This window comes from Taudactylus pleione, unplaced genomic scaffold (assembly GCF_031769625.1).
Source record: "Taudactylus pleione unplaced genomic scaffold, aTauple2 ptg000003l, whole genome shotgun sequence".
Lineage (NCBI taxonomy): Eukaryota > Metazoa > Chordata > Amphibia > Anura > Myobatrachidae > Taudactylus > Taudactylus pleione.
Window position 1 is genome coordinate 524,573 of NW_028284406.1, and position 27,928 is coordinate 552,500.

General features: G+C 47.4%; 1 protein-coding gene across 2 annotated transcripts in view; it reads right to left on the reverse strand.

The window, feature by feature from the left end:
• The window catches only part of AK8 (adenylate kinase 8), a 122,328-nt gene that overhangs the window by 45,583 nt on the left and 48,817 nt on the right, over window positions 1-27,928 (reverse strand). Inside the window, exons 6-10 of one of the 2 annotated variants that reach the window (XM_088460569.1) lie at window positions 24,616-24,697; window positions 22,337-22,408; window positions 21,213-21,413; window positions 18,034-18,165; window positions 17,016-17,105 (exon numbers count right to left, since the gene is read on the reverse strand). In XM_088460569.1, the coding sequence (XP_088316695.1) occupies window positions 17,016-17,105; window positions 18,034-18,165; window positions 21,213-21,413; window positions 22,337-22,408; window positions 24,616-24,697 (577 nt within the window). The remainder of the gene's footprint in view (window positions 1-17,015; window positions 17,106-18,033; window positions 18,166-21,212; window positions 21,414-22,336; window positions 22,409-24,615; window positions 24,698-27,928) is intronic. The other variant, XM_088460576.1, reaches the window with a different exon arrangement.

Consider the following 27,928-nt stretch of genomic DNA (forward strand, 5'->3'; position numbering starts at 1 on the left):
AGGATGGTGATGAGGTGCTGAGGAAGGTGATGAGGGGCTGAGGATGGTGATGAGGGGCTGAGGATGGTGATGAGGGGCTGAGGATGGTGATGAGGGGCTGAGGATGGTGATGAGGGGCTGAGGATGGGGATGAGGGGCTGAGGAAGGTGATGAGGGGCTGAGGAAGGTGATGAGGGGCAGAGGAAGGTGATGAGGGGCTGAGGAAGGTGATGAGCGGCTGTGGATGGTGATGAGGGGCTGAGGCCTGAGCATGATGATGTGGGCTGAGGATAGTGATGAGGTGCTGAGGACCCGGGTGAGGGAGTGGGATCAAGTTCCAACCCACTGGCCTGGTCTGGACTTACTGGAGCGACTGGAGGCTGGTCTCCTGTAATTAGCTATGCAGCTATCTGTGACAGCCCAGTAGGTGAGGTCACTCTGTCTTCTGTAGAATGCTGGTGGGAATCAATGTTTGTTTTATTTTTGTTCTGGCTGAGGGGGCAATGAATCAATGTGTGTTATTTTTTTTTCTATGGGAGCAATCATTGAGTCTATTTGTTTCATATTTGTTTTGTGTTTTTTTTCCCTGTCGGGGACAATGTGTGTTTTTTTTCTTCCTTGATTATTATTATTATAATTTATTTATATGCGCCACAAGTGTTCCGTAGCGCCTTACAAAGTTGATGAGAACAATGTGAGTGGTTTTTCTTCCTTGATGAGAAGGATGTGTGTGTTTTTATAATCTTGGGGGCTATTTTATGGATTTTTGTCCTCTGTGGGGAACAATGTTTTTTTCCCTGTCGGGGACAATGTGTGTGTGTTTTTTGTTTTTCCCTGTGGGGGCTGGACTCCTTGGAATTTCTGTGTTTCCGTTCTGTAGAATAATTTGTTTAATCAAAAACTAGAAATGATTTTTTTCCATTTTACATAACTATTAATTATGAATTTAGGGCCTGAGGGCCTGATTCAGAGCTGAACGCTCTGACCAGAGCGCTCGCTCTGAATCAGGGCCCTCCTCCATGAAAATGGAGCGGCCTCCTGGCCGCTCGTATAGCTGTGGGTGACCACCCACAGCATATGCGAGCGGCCAAAAAGATGGTCGCGATGGTCTTGACCATCGGACTTGCGACGGAGATCCTGCGGTAGGGTCTCCCTGCCACAAGCCCTGGAGTGATTTTGGCTCTATCAGAGCCAAAATCACTCCCACTGACATCACTAGTGATGTCAGTGGGGCCGGCTTCAGACGGTAGGCGTTCCCATGGGAACGCCTCCGTCTGGCAGGCACGCCCCCGGCATGCCCACCAAAGGGGGCGTGCTGTCAATCAACATCGACAGCACGCCCCCTTTGGTGCGAGACCCGGAGCGATGGAAAGCCCGTCGCTCCCCGGGTCTCGCGCATGCGCATGACGGAGCTCCCTCCGTCGTGCGCATGCGCAGTGGGGAACATCGACCCGCTTGCGAGCATCCTGACGCTCACGAGCGGGTCTGAATGACCCTCTGATTTAGCATGGATTGCAATTGCAACCGCGTATGCGGATCGTCCGACTGTTGCGTACTGCGCATGCGTATGCACCGCACTGCGCGAGCACGGTGAGCGCACTGCAATTATGGATGCACTGTGGAATCCATCGCAGAGAGAGCATTTGGGGGTGGTGACGGGAGAGTGGGGGGTGACGCCGTGAGCGTTTGGGGATGGTGACAGGAAAGTGGTTGCAGAAACGCAGGTGTGCCTGTCCGTTTGAACGCCTTACATGGGTGTGCATAAATTAGCCACTGCGACGGCATACACAGCTTGTGTACTCGCTTCGTGCGACGAAACTTGCAAATTCTGAGACAGGTCAGAGCTGCTGTAATTGTGCGTGAGGGACCGATATGCTCCGATGTATACGCAGGACTGCGAGGTGTTACGGATGTGAGAAAGCGGCAGTGGGCGTCTCTATGCTGGCTGAGCGGTTGCAGACATTAGCATATTTCCGCAGTTTCATTGCGTGCGATTACGCAGCTGCGATCAGTGCTGAATCAGGACCATCGTTGGATCCGGGTGGGGGGATCCAAAATTTCTCAGTAAGGAGGTTACGGGGACCATGTTCCGCTTCGGGTATGACAGGTAAGCAGGAGATTTTAGTGAAATCTTCTGTGTTACCTGTTTAATGAATGGGGACAAAAATTATATTTTCACCTACATTTAAGAATAATGGATAGGCGCCCCGAGTCTGAGAAACACTATTATAGGGAAGCATCACATGCACAAGAGAAGATTGTATTGACAATTACAATATAAATATAATGTAAAATAAAAAAATATCATGACAAGTAATGGGAATCGTCTGTCCTGTGGTATCCAAATGGAAATGTCAAATAAGTAAGGTGAACAGACAGCCGCAACCCCAGCACATAGTGGTATCACTGCAATCGCTTGGCCCTCACCAGAACCGAATATTGAAAAGATACAAAGCCACAAAAACCGCTATGGGGATTTATAGGAGTTCTGGCAAAAGCTATTTCTGGGGTCACAAAGGAAAGACATTTTGGGGTAAATATTAGCTTTATGACAGATATTACCAGAGCTGGAACCAGAAATTGGGGGGCCCAGTTACTTGTCTACTCTCCCGCACCCCCCTGTGGCCACCCCCTTAAAGAGCACAAGTGGGGATCCGGGGAAGGGGGGGGGGGGGCCTTGATGCCCAACGGATGCAGAGGTACAGGATGGGGAAACACACATCATTGATTATGGCAGCACATTAGCCCTGTGGTTAGCATTGCTGCCTCACAAGATCAGAGGCCATGGATTATTTCCAGGATGATATCTGAGTGGGTTTAGTTTGTTTTTTTCCATGTAGAGTCAGTTTCCTCCCACGGTCAAAAAAAACACACAGGCTGCATGGAAGTATAATTGGCATGGGGCTAATTTGGTCATGGTGTGTACACGTTTGTGTGACTGTGGTAGAGAATTTACATTGCAAGCTTCACTGGGGCAGTAACTGATGTGCCTGAGTAACGTTCTCTGATTGCGTTCTCTGTGGAATATCATTACACTACATAAATAACATAGAAAATGAGGCTTCTCTAATGCTGACCTCACACATGGGCAATGCCGCCAGTCACCAAACCAGACTGAATTTGCTGCGTGTTTAGTTTCAAAATGAGCGCAAATGCCGGCGACTGATTTAAGAAAAATAAATCGGGTAATTTTCAGACATTCTCATACAGTCAGTTGCTGGCTGGTGGGTGTAGATTTTCCCTTTGTATGAACAGGCTCCGGTGCCTGGAATGGCACCTTGAAGCCAGGATTGCTGCTGCAGCACCATTAGAGAGAGCTCCAGACAGGCACCCTGCAGCCAGGATCACTGCTGCAGTGCAGCCAGAGTGTTTCAGACAGGCACCCTGCACCCGAATTGATTCAGACAGGCACCCTGCGGCCAGAGTGTTCCAGACAGGCACCCTGCAGCCAGGATCGCTGCTACAGCGCTGCCAGAGCACTATAGACAGGCACCCTGCAGCCAGGATCACTGCTGCAGTGCAGCCAGAGTGTTTCAGACAGGCACCCTGCAGCCAGGATCGCTGCTACAGCGCTGCCAGAGCACTATAGACAGGCACCCTGCAGCCAGGATCACTGCTGCAGTGCAGCCAGAGTGTTTCAGACAGGCACCCTGCAGCCAGGATCGCTGCTACAGTGCTGCCAGAGCACTATAGACAGGCACCCTGCAGCCAGGATCACTGCTGCAGTGCAGCCAGAGTGTTTCAGACAGGCACCCTGCAGCCAGAGTGTTCCAGACAGACACCCTGCAGCCAGGATCGCTGCTGCAGCGCCGCCAGAACACCCTTTAGACACTCCAGACACCTTGCAACCTATACAGCCGGTTGGAGCATCCTCAAGATGCTTCGTCAGGGCTGCACTAACCGGTGCTGCCAACCCTGCCCACTCTGCGCAACATCGGGCAATGAGGGGCAGGCTGGCACAGGGTGCATTTGAACCCTATTACGGCGCTGCAACTGTCCGATCCTACGCCAACATTCCTGCCAACACTGCTACATGACTAAGCAGTGTTAGGCGACAGGGTGAAAAGTGATAAGGTGCCAGCCAATCAGCTCCTAACTGCCATCTCACAGGCTTTGAAAAATGACAGTTAGGAGCTAATTGGCTGGCACTTTATCACTTTTCACTCTGTCTCCTAACACCGCTTAGTAAATAGACCCCTCAATCTTATAAGGATGTGTCCTTTCACATCTTTGCTGCAGTCACGCCAAAAAGCCCCTGGTGTGAGTGAGCCGCCAGGTCCCGTGCAACTCTGCTAGCGCCTGGCGTTTTTTTTTTATAAAAATGCTTCTTAGTCGCAATGCAATGTACTAGGACGCACCAGGAGACTGTGCTGATTAATTTAATATGTGATACTTGTATATCTGCATGCAACTGAGGGCCATATCCAATTAGTGGCTAATTAGCTCGCTCGCTGCTCGCTCAGGGCTATCCAATTAGCCCCGAAGTCGGCCTGACAACGGCACTTATCAGGGTTTTTTTTTTTTCGGAACCTGATGTGTCCCGAAAAATAATCCACAACAAGTGCCGTTTTTTCGCCCAACAAAAGGCAAGAACACATAGGGCCGCGAGCTTATCGCGGCTCCTATGTGTTAACGGGCGAACTATCCTATTAATTCGCCCAAATTAATAGGATAGGGAGGAAAAAAATATCGGCGAAAATCGAGGATTATCGGCGAAACATCCCCGTTTTTCACCCATCGTGGCGATCAATTAGCGCCCGAACAGTGTTCGGGGCTAATTGGATATGGCCCTGAGTCTGTATATGAAGCAAAACGGAACGTGGCGTGGAAAAAAAACGCGGCCGCTGCATCGTTGCACTTTGTATATAGATTTAGTGACTCAGTTGCACACAGATATACAATTGTCACATATCACATGAATCAGCACAGACTGCTGGTGTGTCCGAGTCGCATCACATTGCGACTAAGAAGGATTTTCAGCAAAAAAAAGAAGCTAAACAGACATCGCCTGGGACCTGCGTCTCACTTGTGCCATGCATCTTGCGGCACATGATGTATTAAGGCTAGAAATAGGAGGACACATATATATTAGGGGCTGGCATACTGTGGTAGGCCATACCGCCAATTCTCCTACTAGTTCAATTGTAATAGAATTCAATTCCAGTACATTTTTTGCATACCGCAATGATGTATGAAAACACGTCTGTATGTACTATTGTTCTATATGTTCATCCATTGAAGTACTGTCAGTTTCTGAGGTAACTTCAAGTTTGATTGTTTTTATTTCAATATTTTTTATGAAAAATATAAACATGTAACATAATACAAATGCGAGTGGTCTCTCATTTAACAAATATAACGACACATGAGCACATGGTAATGTTACAATTCGTAATCATAGGTACTGTGCGCATATTTACTAACATGGGGCCTGATTCAGCAAGGAATGCAGTTGCTAATACGCACGCAATCAGATGATAGTTGCGTACCGCGCATGTGTACGCATTGCAATGCGCAAACTAGCCGTTTGTGGGTGGAGACGGGGTGGGGGGGTTTCGGCGGCATGCAGGCGTGCTGGTGCGTTTGAACACCATTGCAGGAGCGTGCATAAATTATCCACTGCGATGCCCTACACAGCCTGAGGTCTCATAGCGTGCGTGGAAGTTAGCCATTTCTGAGTAAGGTCAGAGCTCGATTGTACCGATGGTCTTGCAATCTTGCTAAACAACACGGATGTGTGTAAGGTAAAGTAGACGTCCTTATGTATTGCAGCGTGCCATTGCGATCGCAATGAATTAGTATACTATCGCAGTTGAACTGCTTGCGTAATTGCTATTGCATTCGCAGTCTGCGTTCCGTAGTGATCAGATCCATGGTTACCTATCCAGATACTCTAGAACAGTGATGTCAAACTCGGGCCCTTCAGCTGCTGTGGGACATGTCCCAGCATGCCCTGCCACAGTTTTAGCAACCCCTAATAGCAAAACAGTGGAAGTGCATGCTGGGATGTGTAGTTCCACTGCAGCTGAAGGGGCCAGAGTTTGACACCACTGCTCTAGAAGAATGAATAAAGGTGAAGAGAGGAATAACACAAATACATATGGTCAAGACTCTGGTATCCCAGACACTGTTTCTCATAGGAACATCAACAGCCCTTATATCACAGGTTCGTACACACTAGACGATGTGCTCACGATGCGATATCGTGAGCAATTTTTAGATCATTCAGGATAGCAGACAGATGCTTGCACAGATCAGGGAGATCCGTGATGCATGCATCGGTCTGTAAAGAAATAAACACAGATGCACGGCGGATCAGTGAGATCCGTCTGTGCTGCTGTGTTTAAAAAACAAATAAAAGCCTTGGTAAAATAAAAAATAAAAAAAGATCCGTGGGACCCGTTCATTGGCTGAGAGGTGGAAGACGCCTCTTTCAGCCAATCAGCGCTCAGCACAGGGGTTTCCATAGTGAAATCCCGCCGCTGAGCTCTCATTCGGGAAGTACTGCCCGTAGAGGACGGTACTGTGTCCGGTGGCTCGTGTATTTGCGTTTTTTTGTTTTGCCAAGACCCCATGGATTGCCTACATGGAACGAAGAGGACCCGAAATTCGCATAGGAGACGGTGAGTATGGATATTTTTTTTACAGGTACCCTATGGATTCTACTTGGAGAAGAGGACCGATGGGCTTCAGTGTACATGTGTGTGTGCATGTATGTTTAATAAACTTTTACTTTGTACGGTGTGTGTATCCTGTGTTTATTTTAATATTGCTTTTGCTGTGGAACTACAGGTACCAGCGGGCCCGTAATGCCCCGCATGCTGGTACTTGTGGTTCTCCAAGTACCAGCATGTGGGGGAGGCTTGCTAGGACCTGTATTTCCACAGCAATAGACAATATTTTCAACGCTTTCAAATGCACTACACTATCAACCAGCACCCACCGCTCCAGGGGTCCCGGGCTATCAGCCGAGGCCTGGGGTGCTCTGGAGAGGGGGACCCCTTTATTGGGGGGGTGGGGTCTCCAGCTCCTCAGGGATCCCCGGCCTGGGCTGACTAGCGGTCAGGGTTAATGCTTCGACAAGGGAACCCGGTAATAGGGTTCCCCTGGCTGTGGTATTAGCCCCCACTAGAAAAAGTTCGGTGCTGGTTCTGGATAATACAGGGGAACCCTACGCATTTTTTCCCCCTGTATTTCTAGAACCAGATCAGAGCCTGGTGCTGGTTGTGCTTAAATACAGGGGAACCCTGCATCATTTGTCCATCTAACCAGCACTGGGTCACTAAGCCCGGGGCTGGTTGCTCTTTTGGGAGGGGGGGGGCATGCCGTTTTGTTTTGTTTTTTTCACCAGGTATTCCTTTTTTTAGGCACAGATGCATCTGTGTCTCCATGCCTGCAAGCATCGTAAGCGGATCTGAACGACTTATCGTTCAGGCATAAACACTGTACAATATGCCGCCGGATCAGGTACGAGATTGGCAGATCTTGCCTACTGTAGGAAAGATCTGAAGTTGCGATGTACGACCAGCGGGGACGCGCATCGGCATCGTGAGTGAACACTCACGATCTGGACATATTTTACACGATCTGTCGTTCCGATGCGTCAGAATCGGGCAAATCGTGTAAAATATCGTCTAGTGTGTACGCACCTTAAAGCTATACTGCTACCAACAGAGTGCATCCCCACATTGCTCTTTGCTTACGCTGAGTCCAGCCATTTATCCCAAATACAAGTATATTTCTGGCTAGGTACATAAATTTTTCATGAGCAACAGTCTCATTTACCAGCGCTAACCATGTCTTAAAAACCAGGTAACTTCAAGTTTTAAAATGGCCGCCCACCCTTAAACATTGAAGAAGAAAAAATATACAGTTCAAGGAGTGAAAATTATCAGGCTCAGCCACAGTATATACAACTGTTTGAAGACATTTAAAGTAACACAGGATTCTTTTGGAACACAGGCCCTGATTCAGAGCCGGTCGCTCTGACAGAGCACTCGCTCTGAATCAGGGCAGGTCTTTTTTTTTTTTTTTTGTTTACAGCGGCCTCGTGGCCGCTCGCATAGCTGTGGGTGACCACCCACAGCTATAGTGAGCGGCCAGGAAGATGGTCGCGATGGTCAAGACCATCGCGACCATCGGGCTTGCGACGAGACCCTTGTGGTAGGGTCTCGTTGCCGCAAAGCCCCAGAGATATTTCGGCTCTAACAGAGCCGAAATCTCTCCCACTAACATGACTCATGATGTCAGTGGGGCCGCCACCAGACGGTAGGCGTTCTCATGGGAACGCCTCCGTCTGGGCAGCCACCCCCCCGGCCCGCCCACCAAAGGGTACCCCTTTGGTACGAGACCCGGAGCGACGGCTTGCCCGTCGCTATCCGGGTCTCGCGCATGCGCACGACGGAGCCGGCTCCATCGTGCGCATGCGCTCTGGGCCACCATCGACTAGGTTGCGAGCTCTCAGCGCATGCGACCGGGTCTGAATCAGGCCCACAGGTGGCTCTGTGGGCGTTAACAATGGCCCCCAGCCGGGCTGAGCCCCAACCTAAACCTATGCTATGTGGTCAGTCATACATTGCTGGGTAATGGGATTCTGGTGCCTGGTGCGAGGTTATAGAAAGCTGGGAGGTGAGAAGGAAAGACATTCTTTCCTTCCCTTCCCTGGTAATGTATAAAGAACGGAGGCAGCTCTGCAGGGCTCTGAAAGCTAGTGAAAAATTTAACTCAACAGATTCAAACTGTCCTATTTCCACTTCAAAAGAGCAGAAGCAACTGAGCTCTTCCCAACTCATCTTCAAAAGCCCGGTGCCCTAGAAAGTTTCCAAATAAAAAAAAAAAAAAAAAACCATAGGGATAAAAAAATAAAAATAAAAAAGGAAAATAAGTTTTTTTTTTTTTATTAAAGTCTCTTGTTCCCCCAAGCGCTGTACCCGTTACTGTAGCTGCTGTCTCTCCTTCTGCTAATTATACCCATGTGTGTCTATTAATCAACTGGTAAATTATTTACACAGCCAAGTGCTGTTTGCAGCTACAGCTAACACACCAACAGTAAAGGGTTGCTGGAATGGAGCGTGAGGAGGTCCCCACTGAGTCTCTCCCTCCCCACTCCCCTTCTTATCCTTATGCTATCCTCTTTTCTCTCCTTACTGCTGGTCTGCCCGAGTGCTCCCCCCCCCCTTCCCTGCTTCCAAATCCTTCCAAGGCGGGGGGAAGCATTGCTTTAGAGTGTAAATCCGCAAGGTCAAAAGGACTGGCTGTGTAAGTGAGGGGGAGCTTACCAGGTGATGTGCTCAGTGCCTGGGACCTTGGATACTGCTTAGGAGGCTAGAGAGGGCGGGCACGCCACATGCAATCTCGGACCATACCAGGAGATAAAGCCAGGACCCAGGGCCGTAACTAGGGTAGTGCGACCAGTGCCATGGCACAGGGCACCACAGGGCAAGGGGCGCTGTTTGGGCCTGTCAATTTTCCTGTTTATTATAATTCTCACTTGTAGCTTCCTCTTCTTTTATCCCCAGCATCTCCTGGCCTCCCCTATCTCTTCCCCATGAGGCCATGTCCCTATATCAGGTGCGCTATCTCATGTCCCTATTTAAAAAAATGGGGGGAGGGGCGCCAATACTCTCTCTGGCACAGGGCACCAAAAAGTCTAGTTACGGCTCTGCCAGGACCCATTGCTTAGCACATAAAGAATGCGTGCAACCCTGTTCTGATCACTGAAGCTTACAATCTAATTCTGGCGTCTGCAGTGTACATTGGGATTAATAATAATAATAATAACAACAACATTTATTAATTTAGAGCCAGAATATCCCCCAGCACCTTAAGATCGGGAGCAAACATAGGACCTGATTCAGACCCGGTCACTAGGAAGCGTTCGCTCAGAGCTGCCGATAGTTCGCAGTGCGCGTGCGCGAACTAGTCCGAGCGATCGGAAGCGTGCGCTCATCGAGCATAGACAACCCAGCTGAATGAGTGACAGGAGAAGCCGTTTGTGGGTGGTGACAGGGGCAGGCCACTAGATACGGGGGAGTGGAGGTGCGAAAGCAGGCGTGCCTGAGCGTCTTAAGGCGTGCATAATTAACAAGCAGCGTCATAGTACACGTCACCTGGTTGAATTTTACACTGAAGTGCTTGAAGTAGGGTATAATCAGCCTCAAGCACTGCGAATGCGTTCGATTGTACCCGATGTACCGATGGTTGCATACAGTTCCTAGAGATGACGTGCGCAAGTGGGCGTCTTAGGACAGGCTGGTGGGCGGCTGCATACGCAAAGTGATCACACTTGCCGTTCGATCGCCTGCCTTGCCCTCACTTAGCCGAATTTGCATACGCTGGGAACGAGCTTACGAATCTAGCGAACCGGTCTGAATCGAGCCCATAGTATTAAACAAAGAGGCAGAAGGGCCCTGCACACCAGGGGGATATAATAGCTTTCATTAGATGTCACTGAAAATTCAGATTAGAAACACCTAAATTTAAAAAAGTAAAATAAAAAAAAATAAAAAAGAAACAAAAAATCAACCAAATAAAACTTTTTGTAAAATAATATTCTAAGAATTGTGGACATGTTGTTTCATTGTCTCCAGCGTAGACACTTTCACACTAAGGGGCAGCTGCTAAGTTGGGCACATATTTTGTCAAAAAAGCTTTAAAAATCCATTCGGAGTAATAGTGCCATTATGTACATATGCTAAGGCCTCCAACTCTGCGCCAGGCACAAAAGCGCCAGGGTTACAGCAACCCTTGGGCGCGATTCAGAGACGGCCGAAATGCCAATGTTTACGCAGTTGAGCGATTGATTATCGATGGTCTGTGCATGTGTCTGAGCCGCAGTGCGCAAGCATCAACTTTCATTACCGTCAGCGATCGCAGCAGGTGTTTGCCCGCAGTATGATTGACAGTCATGGAGTGTTTCAAGGAGGTAACAGGGGAAGGTGGCTCATACGCAGGTGTATCGCGACTGGTTTTGTGGTATGTATCAGTCTGCGACTGCGATCCCGTACACAGTAGAAATGGCCCCCGCGTCTCAGTTCCCGCGCCCATCCTGCAAGACCATAGGGTTAAGTCCGACTGATCTGCGATCGAAGCCGCGTCTTTGCACGCAGTTGCTTGAGTTTGCGCAGTTGCGTGTCTTATTACACGTCTCGACGGCTGCGATGTTTACATATTCTCACACAGCCGCTGCGTACGGGATTGTAACAGCGGCTGCTTTAGTGTACATCTCGCAATCAGGTCATCACTCCCCATATACACTATTATACTATAATAGTATTCACTATTAGGTTTGATGTAAATCCCTATGATACATCAGAGATCAATCTTCCTTCTCACATATGACTGAAAGTAGTAAATGAATGAAGGAAGCACCTATCAGCTCCGGGGGTGAATATGCAATCAGCCAATCAGTAGCCACTAGCTTGTGTGTATTTGCACCAAGTAAGTGATAGAGCTACTGGCAGACGTACCTGCATTCCGTGCCGGTCCACAATTACGTGTACTCTGCGATCACCTGCCCCTTCCCTCCCCTCTAAGCATGAGGCTTTAAAGCTAAGGGGCATATTCAATTAGTCCCGAAGAGTCCTTTTCGTCTGCCGGACTTTCCGCCTATATCACGTGTTTTTGGAGAGAACACTTTCCGAGCGCACGGCCGCTTTTCACCCTATTCAATTCGAAAGGACGCGAAAACTCGTCCCGGCGAAACTCAAAAGGGCGAAAAGTGCTGTCAGATTTGGGGACATCAGCCTGACACCTCCAAATGATGCACTGACATTGGGAATCCCTATGGATACCCCTGAATAGCTCTGCTGAAGGTATTTGGGGTGCTTAAATGCTCTCATTAGCTGCTAATTAGCGTCTTTGCACAAGTGGTGAAGAATAGCATTTAGCAGTTTTTTTAAGCAAATATAAGTAGTCCCGGCAATTATGGGGAACATGAAAATGGGTGCAAGCATGGTTAAAAATCGATAGTGAGGTTTTAAAAAATGTAATAAAAACACCTTTAAGCAAGCCCCTGCAATCAAAAAAACACCTGGGGCACACTTGGGGGACCCCCTGGAGTCTATTTCGCTAGCTTTTAAGTTTGTACCCCAACTTTGGATTTTTTCGCCCCCAAAACGAAAGTACTTTTTTGGGGGTAATCTAAAGTATTTTTTAAACTTTTTTTGACGCAGTTTACCTTTGGGGGGCTGTCCCAAGGCTGCTGGGGTGTTTCCCCAACTTTCCACCCCAAACCACCATTTCTGCACTTTTTTCCACCTGCATTCAGAGGCGAATCTTTTCCGCTGGTTACAAGGCGCAGACTTTTCGCAACGGCAAAAAGTCTTTGCAATTGAATACGGCGATAAGTTTGCGCCTAGCGAAATGACATCACCGGCTAAGTCTTTTAACCGAAAATGGCTTATCACGGCTAATTGAATACGGCCCTAAAGCTGGGTACACACTAGACGATATGTCGCCCGTGCCGGCAAGTGTGTACACACTATGACCGACCATGTGCGCTCCTGCGGGTTTGTTCATCGATCGAGCCTACATGCTGCTCAATCTATCAATTTGACCCTATGCTTGTGGAGGCGGCTGGTGATCGACATATAGTGCGATTGTTCACCAGATGACGCGGTGTCAAGCGACCGCACTATATGTTGTACATCGAATGGTGCGTCGGCTGGGTACACACATACCCGGCATGAGTGCTTCTTTAAATCCAGTGGCTATATCCCTGGAATCGCACCGAGGCCACCAAATCGGAGCCTGATACATCTGGGCCTGTGTGTTTATTGTATGAGCGGGTTCTTTAGGTACAGATGAGTGCAAGTTGTTTCCTGGTTTGGTAAAGTGGGTGACTTTGAAGATACAATGAGACTCTAGAGACCCCTCATGTCTTTTCACATTGACTCATCATGAATGGTTTATTCCAGAGCCAAACTGGTTTTTTTTTAAGAGCTAAACTGTTTTATCATGTTAAATCACCTGTATTTAAGCAGAGACTGTGCTTAGAATATGACATGTCACCTGATGCCAACCTGAAGCCGTCACAGCAGACACTCACCACAGAGTAGGGAACTGCTTTGTACAAGCCTGGAAAGCTGAGCTCTCTTTTGGGGCCTGATTCAGAGCCGGTCGCTATTTGCGCTCGCTCGTCCAGAAAATAGGGGCTGGCTATTCAAATGAACCATTCGCTGTTTGCGGTCTGTTCACGCCTCTAGGTCTAAACGAGCGAACAAAACTTGCGGTCGTTTTTTGGGAACCTACGCCCCCTGGCCGCTCGCATCCTACGTCATGTCCGCTATTTATTAGATTAATCGAGTACATCAACCAGGGTATGAGCTGCTCGCTATTCTTGTGGTTGGTTTTTGCTACCACAATTTTGCGAGCAGTTCTGGCTAAAAAATAACCCAGTGACGTGGTCAATGACGCTGCTGTTTTAATTATGCACACCCATAAAACGCCCGTTTTGACCTTTAAGCACGCCTGCGATCGGAACTCCACTCCCCGTTTTCAAGCACCTTCCCCTGTTTCCACCCACATACGCCTCTTTCTGTCACTCAAATTATCAGGCATTCGCTATTTTGCGAGCACATGAATTTCGGCCGCACTGACTGGTTCGCGCATGCGTATAGCGATCCGTACGCATGCGCAGTTGGGCAAACATCGCTCGGAGCGAACGAGCGGCCGCTTACGAGCGGCTCTGAATCAGGCCCTTGGTGCATACACACGGTCAGATTTTTCATTCGATCTGAACGATAACAATTTCAAAAATCGTTCAACCGTTCATATCTGAAAGAAAATCTGACATATCTGATGTCTGAACAATGCGCATTCCTGATGGTCAGATAACGATATCTGACATCTGATGTGTTTGCAGTCAGATTTGGACGATTTGCAAGGACCTTGAGACCCAAATGGTGGAGATGTAGAAACCCCCCACAGAGTGAGAGACTGTAGATAGATAGATGTGGAAACCCCACTGAGAGTGAGGGTTGGGAACCCAACCCAGAATTGTACTTCTCAACAACTTTGTCCCTGACTTGTTTGGAGAGCTCCTTGGTCTTCATGGTGTGATGCCTCTTGCTTAGTGGTGTTGCAGCCTCTGGGGCCTTTCAGAAAAGGTGCATTTATATTGACAGATCATGTGACACTTAGATGTCACACAGGTGGACTTGGTTGCACCAGAACTTTTGAGGGGCTTCATAGCAAAAGGGGTGATTACATATGCACATGCCAATTTTCAGAATTTTATTTATAAAGACTATTTTTTTAGATATATTTTTCTCATTTCACTTCACCAAATCAGACTATTTTGCGCAGATCCATCACATAATATTCAGATAAAAAAATAAATAAATTACAGGTTGCAATGTAACAAAAAAGGTAAAAAGCCAAGATGGGGTGAATACTATTGCAAGGCACCGTATATATTATATTGTTCCTTTATTTATTTATTAAGGTAGGTTATCTAATAAAGACTTCTTAATATATTTTATAAGATCTTGTATGTTTCAGATCTTAAGTAATATTCATCATTCAATCCTCTGGATGTATATCACATACATTCACTCCTTGTAATACATGTGGTTTTGTTGTGACTAATCCAGCTGAATATCATGAAGAAATACACGTGATAACATGGTTGATAATGTCCACATTTTGGTAATTAAATAACTCAGAGACTTAGACACATTCACTTGTCTCTAGTGAAATTGAATTGCACACTGTCATCCCGCTGTATCACATATTAGTTACATTACATTGACATGGGGATAAGGATCAGAGGGCCTGATTCAGAGCCGCTCGTAAGCGGCCGCTCGTTCGCACATCTGCACATGCGTATGGGTCGCAATGCGCATGCGCCAACCAGTCAGTGCGGTCGGAAATCGCGTGTTCGCAAAATTGCGAGTGCCTGCTAATTTGAGTGACAGGATGAGGCGTTTGTGGGTGGTAACAGGGGAAGGTGCTTGAAAACGGGGAGTGGAGATCCGAACGCAGGCGTGCCAAACGGTCAAAACGGGCGTTTTAAGGGTGTGCATAATTAACAAAGCAGCGTCATCGGCCACGTCACTTGGTTGTCTCTTAGCCTGAACTGTTCGCACGATTGCGGTAGGAAAATCCTAGCAGAAGCACTGCGAGCAGTTCAGACGCCTTTCGATGTACTCGATTGATCTAATAAATAGCGGAGATGACGTATGATGCGAACGGCCATGGGGCGTTTTTACAAAATAGCGAGCGCATATTTCGTTCACTCGCTCAGACATAGAGGCGTCAACAGACCGCAGAGAGCGAGCGCTCTATTTAAATATCCGGCCCCTTTTTCTGAACGAGCGAGCGCAAATAGCGTCCGGTTCTGAATCAGGCCCAGAGCACACACTGCAGACGTGCCGACGCGCGTTTCGCCACCTTAAGCTTTTTTCAAGGCAAGCCGATTACCTCTACCTCCCCAGACTATGGGCCTGATTCAGAGCCGCTCGCTCGCGCTGTGCGTTCGCAAGCGGCCCGATGTTCTGCTTACGCACATGCGCACGCTTCGTTCTGCGCGTGCGCGAACTACACACTGCGATCGCTTCCCTCTCGCTCGCCCAGTAAAGGCAGCCCAAGGTAATGTTTGACAGGAGAGGCCATTTGTGGGGGGTAACAGGGGCAGGACACTAATAACGGAGGGTTGGGGATGCGAACGCAGGTGTGCCTGGGTGTTTCAACGCCGCTTTCAAGGCATGCATAATTAACAGGCAGAGTCATAGTACATGTCAGTTGCCTTTTTTTTACACTGATTTCCTCGCAATTCTTGCGGTAGGGTAAAGCTACCTCAAGCACTGTGTTCGCATCCGATGGTGCGCGATGTACCAATGTTTTAAATTAATACACTTGCTGGTGGGCGGCTCTGCCTGTGTGATTGGGCGTACGCATACACAAAGTGGCCGCTCGCTAAGACATGGCGGGGGTGCTTATACCTTGGCGAGCGTTCGTTTCCTGTGGCGTCACTTTGACAAATTTGCATACGCATCTAGCGAGCGTACGCAGATAGCGAATGGGTCTGAATCAGGCCCTAAATTATTTCGAAAGGGCCAGTCAGGTTCCGACTATCAGTTACGATTTTTATTTATGTGTGCAGACATAACCACCCCAGGTTCTATCCAGAGATCTGACCATTCCTGGCTCAGATTGAGACACTAAATGAATTGCGGGTCTGTCAGGGTGGTCAGCAGGTAACCATGCACGCAACACGGCCACCACGTACGCAGGCTACCAAGCATACAGGTCCACCATGCACGCAGGCCACCACGTACGCAGGCTACCAAGCATACAGGTCCACCATGCACGCAGGCCACCACGTACGCAGGCTACCAAGCATACAGGTCCACCATGCACGCAGGCCACCACGTACGCAGGCTACCAAGCATACAGGTCCACCATACACGCAGGGCACCACATACGCAGGCTACCAAGCACACAGGCACCATGCAGGCCGGCCACCACGTACGCAGGCTACCAAGCATACAGGTCCACCATGCACGCAGGGCACCACATACGCAGGCTACCAAGCACACAGGCACCATGCAGGCAGGCCAACACGTACGCAGGCTACCAAGCACACAGGCACCATGCACGCAGGCCACCACGTACGCAGGCTACCAAGCACACAGGCAATATGCACGCAGGCCAACACATACGCAGGCTACCAAGCATACAGGCAACATGCATGCAGGCCAACACATACGCAGGCTACCAAGCATACAGGCAACATGCATACAGGCCACCACATACGCAGGCTACCAAGCATACAGGCAACATGCATGCAGGCCACCACATACGCAGGCTTCCAAGCACACAAGCACCATGCACGCAGGCCGATAGAGGTCATCTGCTGAATAGATTTCCAAAATGCTAGAAAAATTACTGGATTGATTTTGATTGGCTTTTTCTCTGGAATGCCGATAATGTTGGGGCAACTCAGGCACCTGAATTGCTATAGGTAAAGGAGGCAGCATTTGTATCACCTGTACATTTATACCAGTAAAATAGAAGCAAACTGGGGAACCAACCTTGCTGTGCGTTCTCAATGTACGGCTCAATCAACTGGCCAACTTTTGTTTGGTCGGCGACCGCTTCCTTCAGCACTTGACCACATGAAACTGTTGATAAGAAGGCAGAACAATGTTTAAATAGGCTTCATAATTTCTCGAGGATAGAAACGCAGCTTGATCCCTGCTTGCCGCTACCTCCTGAGGGTGCGAGCAGAATTGCCAACGCCGGCGGCTATCGCGCCTTGATGGAGCAACAATTGAATTGCTCCATCGGGCGTCCTAGAAAAAAAAGCCACCGGCAAAGAAATTGAATTCCCCCCTCTATCTTATGAATACTGGGTAAGCCCATGAAATCTATCGAGGTTACTTTTCAGAAGTTACAAACCACAGCGCAGGATTTCATTACAGCAGCTACTTTAATGGAAAAGTGCATTTCTAGGTGAATTTCATCCAATGGAATAAAGACTTTAAACATACAAAACTGAAACACGTAGCAGAGACAGACCTGCTTTCGCCTCACTCTCATGATTCATTTAAGACATATAAAGATGACTAAACTGAGCTGTATTTTGGGGGTACATGCTCAAGGCTTCCTATGTTGGTATTATAGTGAGGTGTCACTTATTACACCAATGCACTTTTTCAGGCGGATCCCTGTAAAGACGTGATTTCCTAGAAGAGGAAAGTGGGCGAGCACCTATTAGATTAGATGCACAAGAATTACACTTTATACAGTTCATTAATAATCCTCGTATTTAAGTATGAGATCACACACAGCAGATAATCACAGTTAGTGCCATACAGACAGGATAAACAGAACCAAGGGGGAGATTTAATAAAGCTTGGAGAGAGATCAAATTGGAGCTAAATAGCACCAACCAATCAGCTCCTAACTGTCACTTTACAGGCTGTGTTTGAAAAATGACAGTTAGGAGCTGATTGGTTGGTGCTATTTATCTCTCTCAAAGCATTATTAAATCTCCCCCCAAATGCTGTACGACTGTCCGACCACCGTAAGAGACAATCTTAGACTTACTGTTGGCAATGTCATATTTGTTCGCCAGCAATGCAGCCTGTAGGCTTCTTCCGCTGCCCGGTGGCCCGTACAGAAGGATCCGTGGTGTGTAAGGGGCCAGGGAACGTGGTTTGCTTAATACAAAGGTAAGAACTGCAGTTGATAAAATAACAGTGTAAGAATACTATATAACAACATAAAGTATAACATAAAATATAACTAAGTACAACATAAAATATAACAACGTAAAGTATAACAACATAAAGTATAACATAAAATATTCTTCAAACAGAAAACAAATAAAAAAAAACCAATGATATCATTTGCAACAGGTATACAGAGATAAGGGCACTGAAGTCTCATGCATATGTTCATGTGGACGTATTGAAGTTTACTTGCATAGATAAAATGATACACCACTAAAAAGTTCAGACCCAGCAGAGCTAATGCGCATGTGCGGGCGTTCGTCTGTACACGTATGTGCAAGCAGACATTACTGCAGATATGTAAATGTAACCCATAGTGTACAATGCTAATGCCATCTGAATGGCATTAGCTATCAGGGCCATGCTTCTTACATTTAGAGGATACCTAATTTTTGTGGGTATTCTTCAAAAACTGCTACTTTCTGAGTATTTCCCGCACTATAAGCTGATAAAATGACCTCTCGCTCACCGTCCCTGCCTCCGGTACTCCGCCCACTTACAGTCAGCGGCTCTGATCCTTTCTGTCCGCCATTCCCAGGGCCTTGGGTCACTGTCTGCCATGGTTACTATCGGTTACTCACTTGTCTAAATTTCTAACCATTTATTTATTTTCCCCCCCTTGTATCTTTTGTTTGTACTTTTTTATATTGTATTGTTTGTGTGCATCATTGTAACTTTCCCTGTAAGGCGCTATGGACACTTGGCGGCGCAATATAAACAATAGATTAACAATGAATTAAACTCAAAATTTAGTAAATAATGGTAATCTGTGCAGGTGTCAGAGTCGCACTGCGCCAAGTTTCATTTTTGCCGTGCATATAGTGAGGATTTATTTGCAAATTGATTGGCAGGCAGGGACCGTTTGTGGTTGGCAACGGGGAGGCGGTGTCTCAAACGCAGATGGTTTACGACCGTGTTCGAGGCGTGTCTTTGCGACTACCATCCTGTAGGCAGTAAAAATGGCTGGGGCTTCTCCGTTCCCGCCAGTAGCGCACGCAGGGGGGGTTTCTGAGTACCAGAATCCCCTCCTGACAGCCTCGAGAGCAGACATCATGTTATTAAGCCGCGCCCCTCATGCGGCAAAATGCCATGATATGTGGGTTAATAAAGAGGAGGCGGAGTCGATATGAAACAATTCTATTAGAATCGCGTCATTTGGCTTCACCCCTCGCGATTGACCCGCGAATCACGGCATTTTGCCACTAAGGGGAGGAGTCTAATGACACGGCCATAGGGTTACTCAGAAGTCCGATACGCGACTGATCTGCGACAGAGCTGCGCCTTTGTATGCAGTGGCTTGGACCTGCTGGGCGTCTCAATACAAATCCTGGCGACTGCGACATTTGCATGCTTTCGCACAGCCGCTGCGTACAAATTTGCAGCTGCAGCACCACTAGCTTCCATCTCTGAACCAGGCTCTCAGTACTGACCACTGGAGACCATGGTGGCACCCAGCTACCGGTCAGCAGAGTGAGAAATCATGGAAGGACTGGAAGTCAGAAGAAGATAACCATTTAGTTTAATACGATGTTATAGCAAGTATCTCAGTTTGTTGTATATAATTCTGCTGCAAATTTGGTTTGAAACATCCGACATGATGTAGCAAAAATAGTTAATTTATCTTGTGTAATGCAAGCGAGGGCACTTGGATGAAACCCCCTCGTACTACACCACCGACTCGTTTTTCCTAATATCCTCCGATCGGATAAAGGCAGAGAGCGCCGCTTACAAACGCTGCTAATTTCCAGCAAATAACTGTAAATTAATTAGGAGTAATAATCCCCTAGATGAGCTGCTTGACTAATAAACTGGAATAAAGAAGGAATTTGAAGCTTGATGTGTCTTGTGTACGGTCTACTGAGGATTTCCTTGGACAGGCCCCTCTGTTTTTATTTTCCTTTCCCATCCCTAATTTATTTCTCCACATTATTAATTGATAATAATTAATATTCAAGCACCCGTGTTTTAATTTATTGATTTGTGCATGAATTCTTTATGAAAGCTGATATCAACTTTTAGATGTAATTAAGCAATTTGAAAACTAATTAATACGTGATGTGAAGAAAGGGACAATGCGATCGTTTATATTCATACTTGTAGCTGGCGGGGCAATGTGTTGTGTTTAATACGTCTGTGGCAACAGGTCAACGTACAACCGACTATTCAATTAAAGGTCCAAATGAGCGCAGGAAAGGGCATTATAAGGGCCAGAACATTTTTGAGCCAATATCTGTTCCAAAAAGGCCACCTGCTCCTAGGGGTATATTTACTAAAGGGCACATTTTTTAGAAGTGGAGATGATGCCCATAGCAACCAATCAGAATCTAGCTATTATCTTCTAGAAGGTGCTAGATAAATGATAAGTAGAAACTGATTGGTTGCTATGGGCAACAACTCCACTTCCAAAAACCCGCAGTTTCGTAAATATACCTCCTAATATCTATACTCAGTTAAATGATGAGTATAATGTTTTGCTTTATTTTACCAGGAATGAGTGTTAGTACTTGATACTAATGATTGATTTAATCTAAATTCATTTGCTGCATTAAAATGAATCAACTCGTGTGGAGTTCCTCCCGACCAAACTGGACTTCCGTGTTTTGCACCCCAGTTGTGTGTTACCATACTGTACCATACCTCCCAACATGACCCTCTCCAGGAGGGACACAATGCTCTGGTCCTGGACTTCCCTGGTAATTTATGATTGGTGGAGGCTCCAGAGGTGGGGCTGCAGCACAGTCCAACATTCAAATAGGGGAGTCACACCAACTGCCAGTGAGTCCCAGCCAGTGATGTTTGGCAGTGTGTGAGATGACAGTTGGGGTGACTCCCCTATTTGAATTTTGAACTGTGCTGCAGCTCCGCCTCTTACCAGGGAAGTCCAGGACCGGAGCACTGTGTCCCTCCTGGAGAGGGTCATGTTGGGAGGTATGCTGTACGGCAGTGCAGGAATTCACTGATTGCCCCATTTTTCCCCCAAATGCCCAATCTTGCCTTGCGAGAAGACGTCCATGCAGGGTTGGTCGGCATTGATCTTCTTCAATATCTTGGAGAATATCTGGAGAATTCCAGGAATATTTCGGTGATACTGCAGCAGCCGTTGTCCCGTTTCCTCCTCTGAGATCCCCTCTGGTACCACCAGGTTCCTCTGAACTTCCGGATCATCCGGCCAATCAAAGGTTGTGTGGTAAACCTCTGCAACACAAAGACATGTGCTAAGAAAATGTACTGTGGTCCCGATTCAGAGATTCACGGTACATCACCAGCCGTCTTTGTGTCCAGCGGCTGTGCTAAAATATGCAAAAGACACAGGAGGCGTCTCAAGTAGATAGACACCGACTGCCAACTTCTGTAGGAAAGCAGCAGCGGATCAACTGCATGAACATCGGACATCTGTGTGACTCTCCGGTTACTCAGGATGTCCACCAAAATCACGCTGCTGGGGTCGATGAAGCTGGTTTTCGGCACGCCCAAGAAATGGGGCTAATGCGCTCCCTGTTTTCTGTAACCCTACCCGTCACTGCCCGGCCATTACCGACAAGCGCTAGCAGGATATCAGTCAGGCGCAGATCAATAAACATCAGAGATTTATGTAAATATCTGAATATACGGAATAGTCTCCAAAATAACAAAATGTATAAAAAAAATGACAAAGCAAACCCAATCATTCCATTGGTTGTTGGACGGAAATTCCAGATCCCGAGGGACAGACAAAGTGCCTGTTGAAAAGTAAAACGTGTGGCCGCCATGATTACGCCTGCACTGCCCGTGCGGACAGGAACGTAGATGTTCCCCTGCATGTAAAGTTGCGGTCGCACCGCCCATATCCTTACGCCGGGTTTTTTAGCGCCATCATTAGCAGTGCGCACTTGCTCCAGCCCTAAAAACCTATCACTGCGTAGGCACAGGCGGTTATTGCGTCAACACGCCATTCTTAAACTTTGCCAACATGCTAACACCCCATTAGCACCCAGTTACGCCCATTCAGGGCAAGCGGAGAGGTGACCGAGCTGCTGGGTGTGCGCAGTGGGAAAGCGGCCAAGATCTGTCCGCAAAACTGTGTCGTATCCATCTCAGCTTCAACATGCACAATCTGTGACATACAAGGTCTCTGCTACCTCCAGTGGTGAGGTCACTTCTCTTTCCCATGTTTCTTTCAATCAAGACAATATCCGGGGCGTCCAGCACCACTATAAGTGACAAATGTATAAACATAAGACACAGGAACATGTAATAAGCTCTGCCTGACAGGTTGTAGCAGAGTCCATTCAATTCCAAAGTAAGCACATTATGTTTTTGGAAACTTTGTTACTCAATGATGATCATAATATTAATAATAAAATAATTATAATCATAACAACAACAGTGTACAGATGTGTCCTCATACATCTAGCCCCAATACACTACGCAGTTCGACTTGCCTGGCGTGAGTGAGCCGCCAGGTACTGTGCGTCTTTTTTCGCTGAAAATGCATCTAAGTTGCAATGCGATGTGACTAGGACGCACCAGCAGACTGTGCTGATTAATGATATGCGACACTTGTATATCTGTGTACGACTGAGGGGCATAATCAATTAGGTGTGTAAAGTGCCGTACTTTTCACATGCCTGACTTTTCGCCGACATCGCTGGATTTCCCTGCGGAAAATTATCTAGCTTGTCCCAGTTTATCCTCGTATTCAATTACAAATCAGCAAAAACGGAACCCGGCGAATTCATAACCAGCGAAAAGTCCTGTCAGCTTTGGGGAAATCAGCCTGACACCCCCCAAAAGATGCATTGACATTGGGGATCACTATAGATACCCCCGGATAGGCCTGCTGAAGGTATTTGGGGTACTTAAATGATCTGAATAGCTGCTGATTAGCGTCTTTGCAGAAGTGGTGAAGAATAGCATTTAGCTGGGAATTTTTGCAGAAAATAAGTAGCCCCAGCAAATTTGGGGTACATGGAAATGGGTGCTAGCATATTTGGTAGTTGCTAAAGTGAAGTTTTAAAAAACTTAAAAAATCCAACTGCAGCAAACACCTGGCGCAAACACCTGCAATCTTAAAAACACCTGGGGCATAATTGGGGACCCCCCCTGGAGTCTATTTAGCTAGTCGTTAAGTTTGTCCCCCAAAATGAAAGTACTTTTTTGGGATGTTCTTAAGGTTTTTTTACTTTTTTGACACAGTTTACCTTTGAGGGGCTGACCCAAGGGTGCAGGGTGGTTTCCACAAGTTTGCACCCCAAAACCCTAATTCTGCACTTTTTTCTGCCTGCTTTCATAGGCAAATCTTTTTCACCTATCCCAATGCATTGACTTTCCGCACTGGCGAAAAGTCTTTGGAATTGAATACGGGGATAAGTTTTCGCCTGGCGAAATGACGTCACCAGTGATACTTTTCCACACATACGGACTTTTCCTAGTCGCATCGCATTGCGGCAGACACATTTTCGTATTAAAAAAAAGACGCCCGGCGCTAGCAGACTCTCACGGGACCTGGTGCGCAGAAAGGGGCTTTTGGCGGTACTGCAGGAGAGATGTGTAAGGACACATCTGTACTATTATAACCTGTCTACTTGTGAGCTAGAGGTGTCAGCTAACATGTATCAGTTAGGTTCAAAAGAGTAATAAAGGAAACCACAGGACAACTGTGCAAATAAGAGAAATAAATGGACACAAATAACCAAACATTTTTAAAAATCGTAGATGCAGCTTTTAGAAACTTCTGCAAATTGCACCAAACATTTGTTCTAAGCCAGACACCATTATTGTGAACTAAATTATTTAGCAAAATAGTTTTTATAAACTCTCCTCATTTGGACAGTCATGACTACAATGACTGGTAACATACTTAATAAATAAATACATAAATGAATAAATAAATACATAAATAAAAATAAATAAAACATTAAATGCATTAATAAATGCATAAATAAATAAATACACAAATACATACACAAATAAATAAGCAAAATAGCCCTGTGTCATAGGCCCTGATTCAGAGAAGGACACAAATCGCGACTGCGATCCCGTATGCTGTGGACTTGAGAATATATGCTAATGACTTAGCTGATATCTTGTACATGAGATGTCCACCTCTGACGTCTCGCATCCGGCCACTTACGTACACTGGCAGTCTGTCACTCACTTTTAGAATACATCCTCTCTGCGACCGCTGTCGCTAATCCATCACTGTGCGCAGTATGGCTTTGATGCGTGTGCAGTGGCAAAAAATCGCTCAACTGCGTCCAATGTCAACATTGTGTACATCTCTGAATTAGGCCCACAGTACTGTAATGTAATGTAATACCACAGGACAGGTCCCTCTAGGAGCAGATTCCAGAACTTCTCATTCCGGACAGGGGTTCTGTATAACCTTGCTGGTTTATCATACCATACAATAACTCACCAACATGATCAGGAGAAGATCCATTCATCTGTAATAGCAATCCCTGTTCTCTGGTGCGGGGAAATCCCTCCAGGACCCAGCCCTAAAAAACAAGTTATCTGTGACAAATAGGCAACATATAGCAATGTTTAAAGAAATCTAACTACAAATGTACGGAATTTTCCACAACTGACAATACAGCTTTCCTGCACCAGTCTCAGTCTGACAGGAACCTGATATCACTACTACTGCTGCCCGGGGACCCTGCTTCTTCCGCTATATAACTCTCAGTCTGTGGCTTCTTGCTGCCTCCATTCTCCTCCTCACATCATGTCACTGCCCCTGTCACATGCAGCCCTATCCTCGCTAACACATCACTCACCTCCTGATATACTCTGTACTGCTGGGGACCCTGCTTCTTCCACTTAATAACTCTCAGTCTGTGGCTTCCTGCTGGCTCCATTCCCCTCCTCACATCATGTCACTGCCCCTGTCACATGCAGCCCTGTCCTCACTATCACTCATCTCCTGATATACTCTGTGCTGCTGGGTGACCCTGCTCCTCACACAATACAACTCTCAGTCTGTGGCTTCCTGCTGCATCCTTTCCCCTCCTCATATGTCACTGCTCCTGTTACATGCAGCCCTGTCCTCACTGACACATCACTCATCTCCTGATATACTCTGTGCTGCTAGGGGACCCTGCTCCTCCCACTATATAACTCTCAGTATGTGGCTTCTTGCTGCCTCCATTCTCCTCACATCATGTCACTGCCCCTGTCACATGCAGTCATGTCCTCACTAACACATCACTCACCTCCTGATATACTCTGTGCTGCTGGGGGACCCTGCTTCTTCCACTATATAACTCTCAGTCTGTGGCTTCCTGCTGCCTCCATTCTCCTCCTCACATCATGTCACTGCCCGTTACATGCAGCTCTGTCCTCACTAACACATCCCTCATGTCCTGATAGAATAATGGTGCTGCTGGGGACATTGCTATGTTCAGGATGCTCTGGGGAGCTGTAAGGGCATTGCTGCATAGATCCTGGCAGCAGGGTGACATTACAAGCAGCCTGCTAGCCAGATGCAGGGACCGTGGTTGAGCAGCAGTGCCGCCCACAGAGCCCTGCGTTCTGTGCGGCCGCACTGCTCGCACATCCCTAGTTACGGCCGTGCTATGAACCACTACCACCATATGCACGCTTCAAAGGTACTTCATTTACTATTTAAAGAAAAAGAAATGTGGGTTTCCATCTGTAAAATTTGTGTTAATCTATTATTATAAAATTGATCTCTGATAAAAACGAGGTGAACACGTTTGTGTGATGACCGAATTGCGGCTGCGAAGCGTGCACGCTGCACCTAACGTGCCCGCTGTGCATATTAGTTGTAACGTGACAGGACAGAAGAGGACTGGATGTGTGTGTGTAAGTATAACGGGACAAAAGAGACCAAGGACGGGATGAGAGGGGGTGGGGATGGAACAGGAGTGGACGGAGCTGATAGAACACTAGTAAATGGACCCAGTATCTGCCTATGGGGGTCATTCAGACCCGCTCGTGAGCGTCAGGATGCTGGCAAGCGGGTCGATATTCCCCACTGCGCATGCGCACGACGGAGGGAGCTCCTTCGTGCGCATGCGCGAGACCCGGGGAGCGACGGGATTTCCATCGCTTCGGGTCTCGCACCAAAGGGGGTGTGCTGTCGATGTTGATTGACAGCACGCCCCCTTTGGTGGGCATGCCTGCCAGACGGAGGCGTTACCATGGGAACGCCTACCGTCTGAAGCCGGCCCCACTGACATCACTAGTGATGTCAGTGGGAGTGATTTTGGCTCTGATAGAGCCAATATCACTCCAGGGCTTGTGGCAGGGAGACCCTACCACAGGGTCTCCCTCACAAGTCCGATGGTCAAGACCATCGCGACCATCTTTTTGGCCGCTCGCATATCCTGTGGGTGGTCACCCACAGCTATGCGAGCGGCCAGGAGGCCGCTCCATTTTCATGGAGGAGGGCCCTGATTCAGAGCGAGCGCTCTGGTCAGAGCGTTCAGCTCTGAATCAGGCCCTATAATCTAACTGTATGTATGTAACTTGTTGTTTCTTGCAGAATCGGTATGTAATGCCGGCGACTGAATAGCCATCGGATCATATACCGACAGCAAAAGGCCGAAGGACCCAAATCCCGACTGGGGCTGGTAAGCACCCTAACCCCCCCTCCACGCATCCTAACCCTCCCGGGGGGGTTCCTCACCCTAACCCCCTTAGTGGTGCCTAATCCTAACCCCTTCTTTCCCTACCCTAACCCTCCCGTACTGTTGCCTAACCCTAACCTCCCCCCCCGCACCCTAATCCTAACCCTCCCAAGGAGTGCCTAACCCTAACCTCCCCCCCTAGTGCCTAACCCTAACCCCCCCTAACCGTAACCTCCCCCCGTTAGTGCCTAACCCTATCCCCGCCTCCCCACACCCACTCCCCCCTAGTGATGCCTAATCCTAACCCCTCCTTTTTCCTACCCAGACCCTCTCGGGGGGGGGGGGGGGGGGGGCCTAGCCCAAAGTCCCCCAGGGGGTCCCTAAACCTAACCCCCACGGCTAGAACCTAAGACACCGGGCTTACCTTCGTTCGGTATGCTGGGCGTTGGGATTTCATAGTGGGGCTAATGATAGGCATCAAAATTTCGACGCCTATCTTTAGTCCCATGTTGGGCTGTCAGTGTCAGGATATTGGCGGGCGGGATAGTGCCCACCGGTGTCCTGACTACATCCCGTCTGTTGCTCATTCATACTCAATCTACAGTCTAAGGAGTATTAATGCCAATAATAATATATATCGCTCTTAGATTATTAAAAACACGCTACATTTTAGGCAGAAAATTGAAGAATAAAAAAAAAAAAAATGTTTAAGAATTTAACTATAACGAACAGATTTATAGAGTAAGTTGGAGTTAAAGTTTCTCCGCTAGAAGAAGAAAAAATCAGGCAAGTATCCTGAATAAACAGAGCTGTAGGAACTAGTAGAAGACTTACAGAGAATATCGGGCTGCAATCACAGCGCCCCGAGACTTAGTGCACATTAATCGCTGCGTACGGCTGCTAGTGATTATTTCTCCTACAGTTTAGATTGTTTTCCTGGGGTCTCGGAAGCTCAGAGATACACAAGAACACAAATAAAGGGAAAAATCAATCAATCCTTTAATTAGAATATATTATTTGGCGCCTTGACACATCACACTGAAATGTCTATTCCGCCGTGGAGCTGCGCTGCTTTGTTCAGAACAGGTTAATTGATATTCTGATGTGCTTTACTTCTCTTGCTGGCGCTGGCTCCAT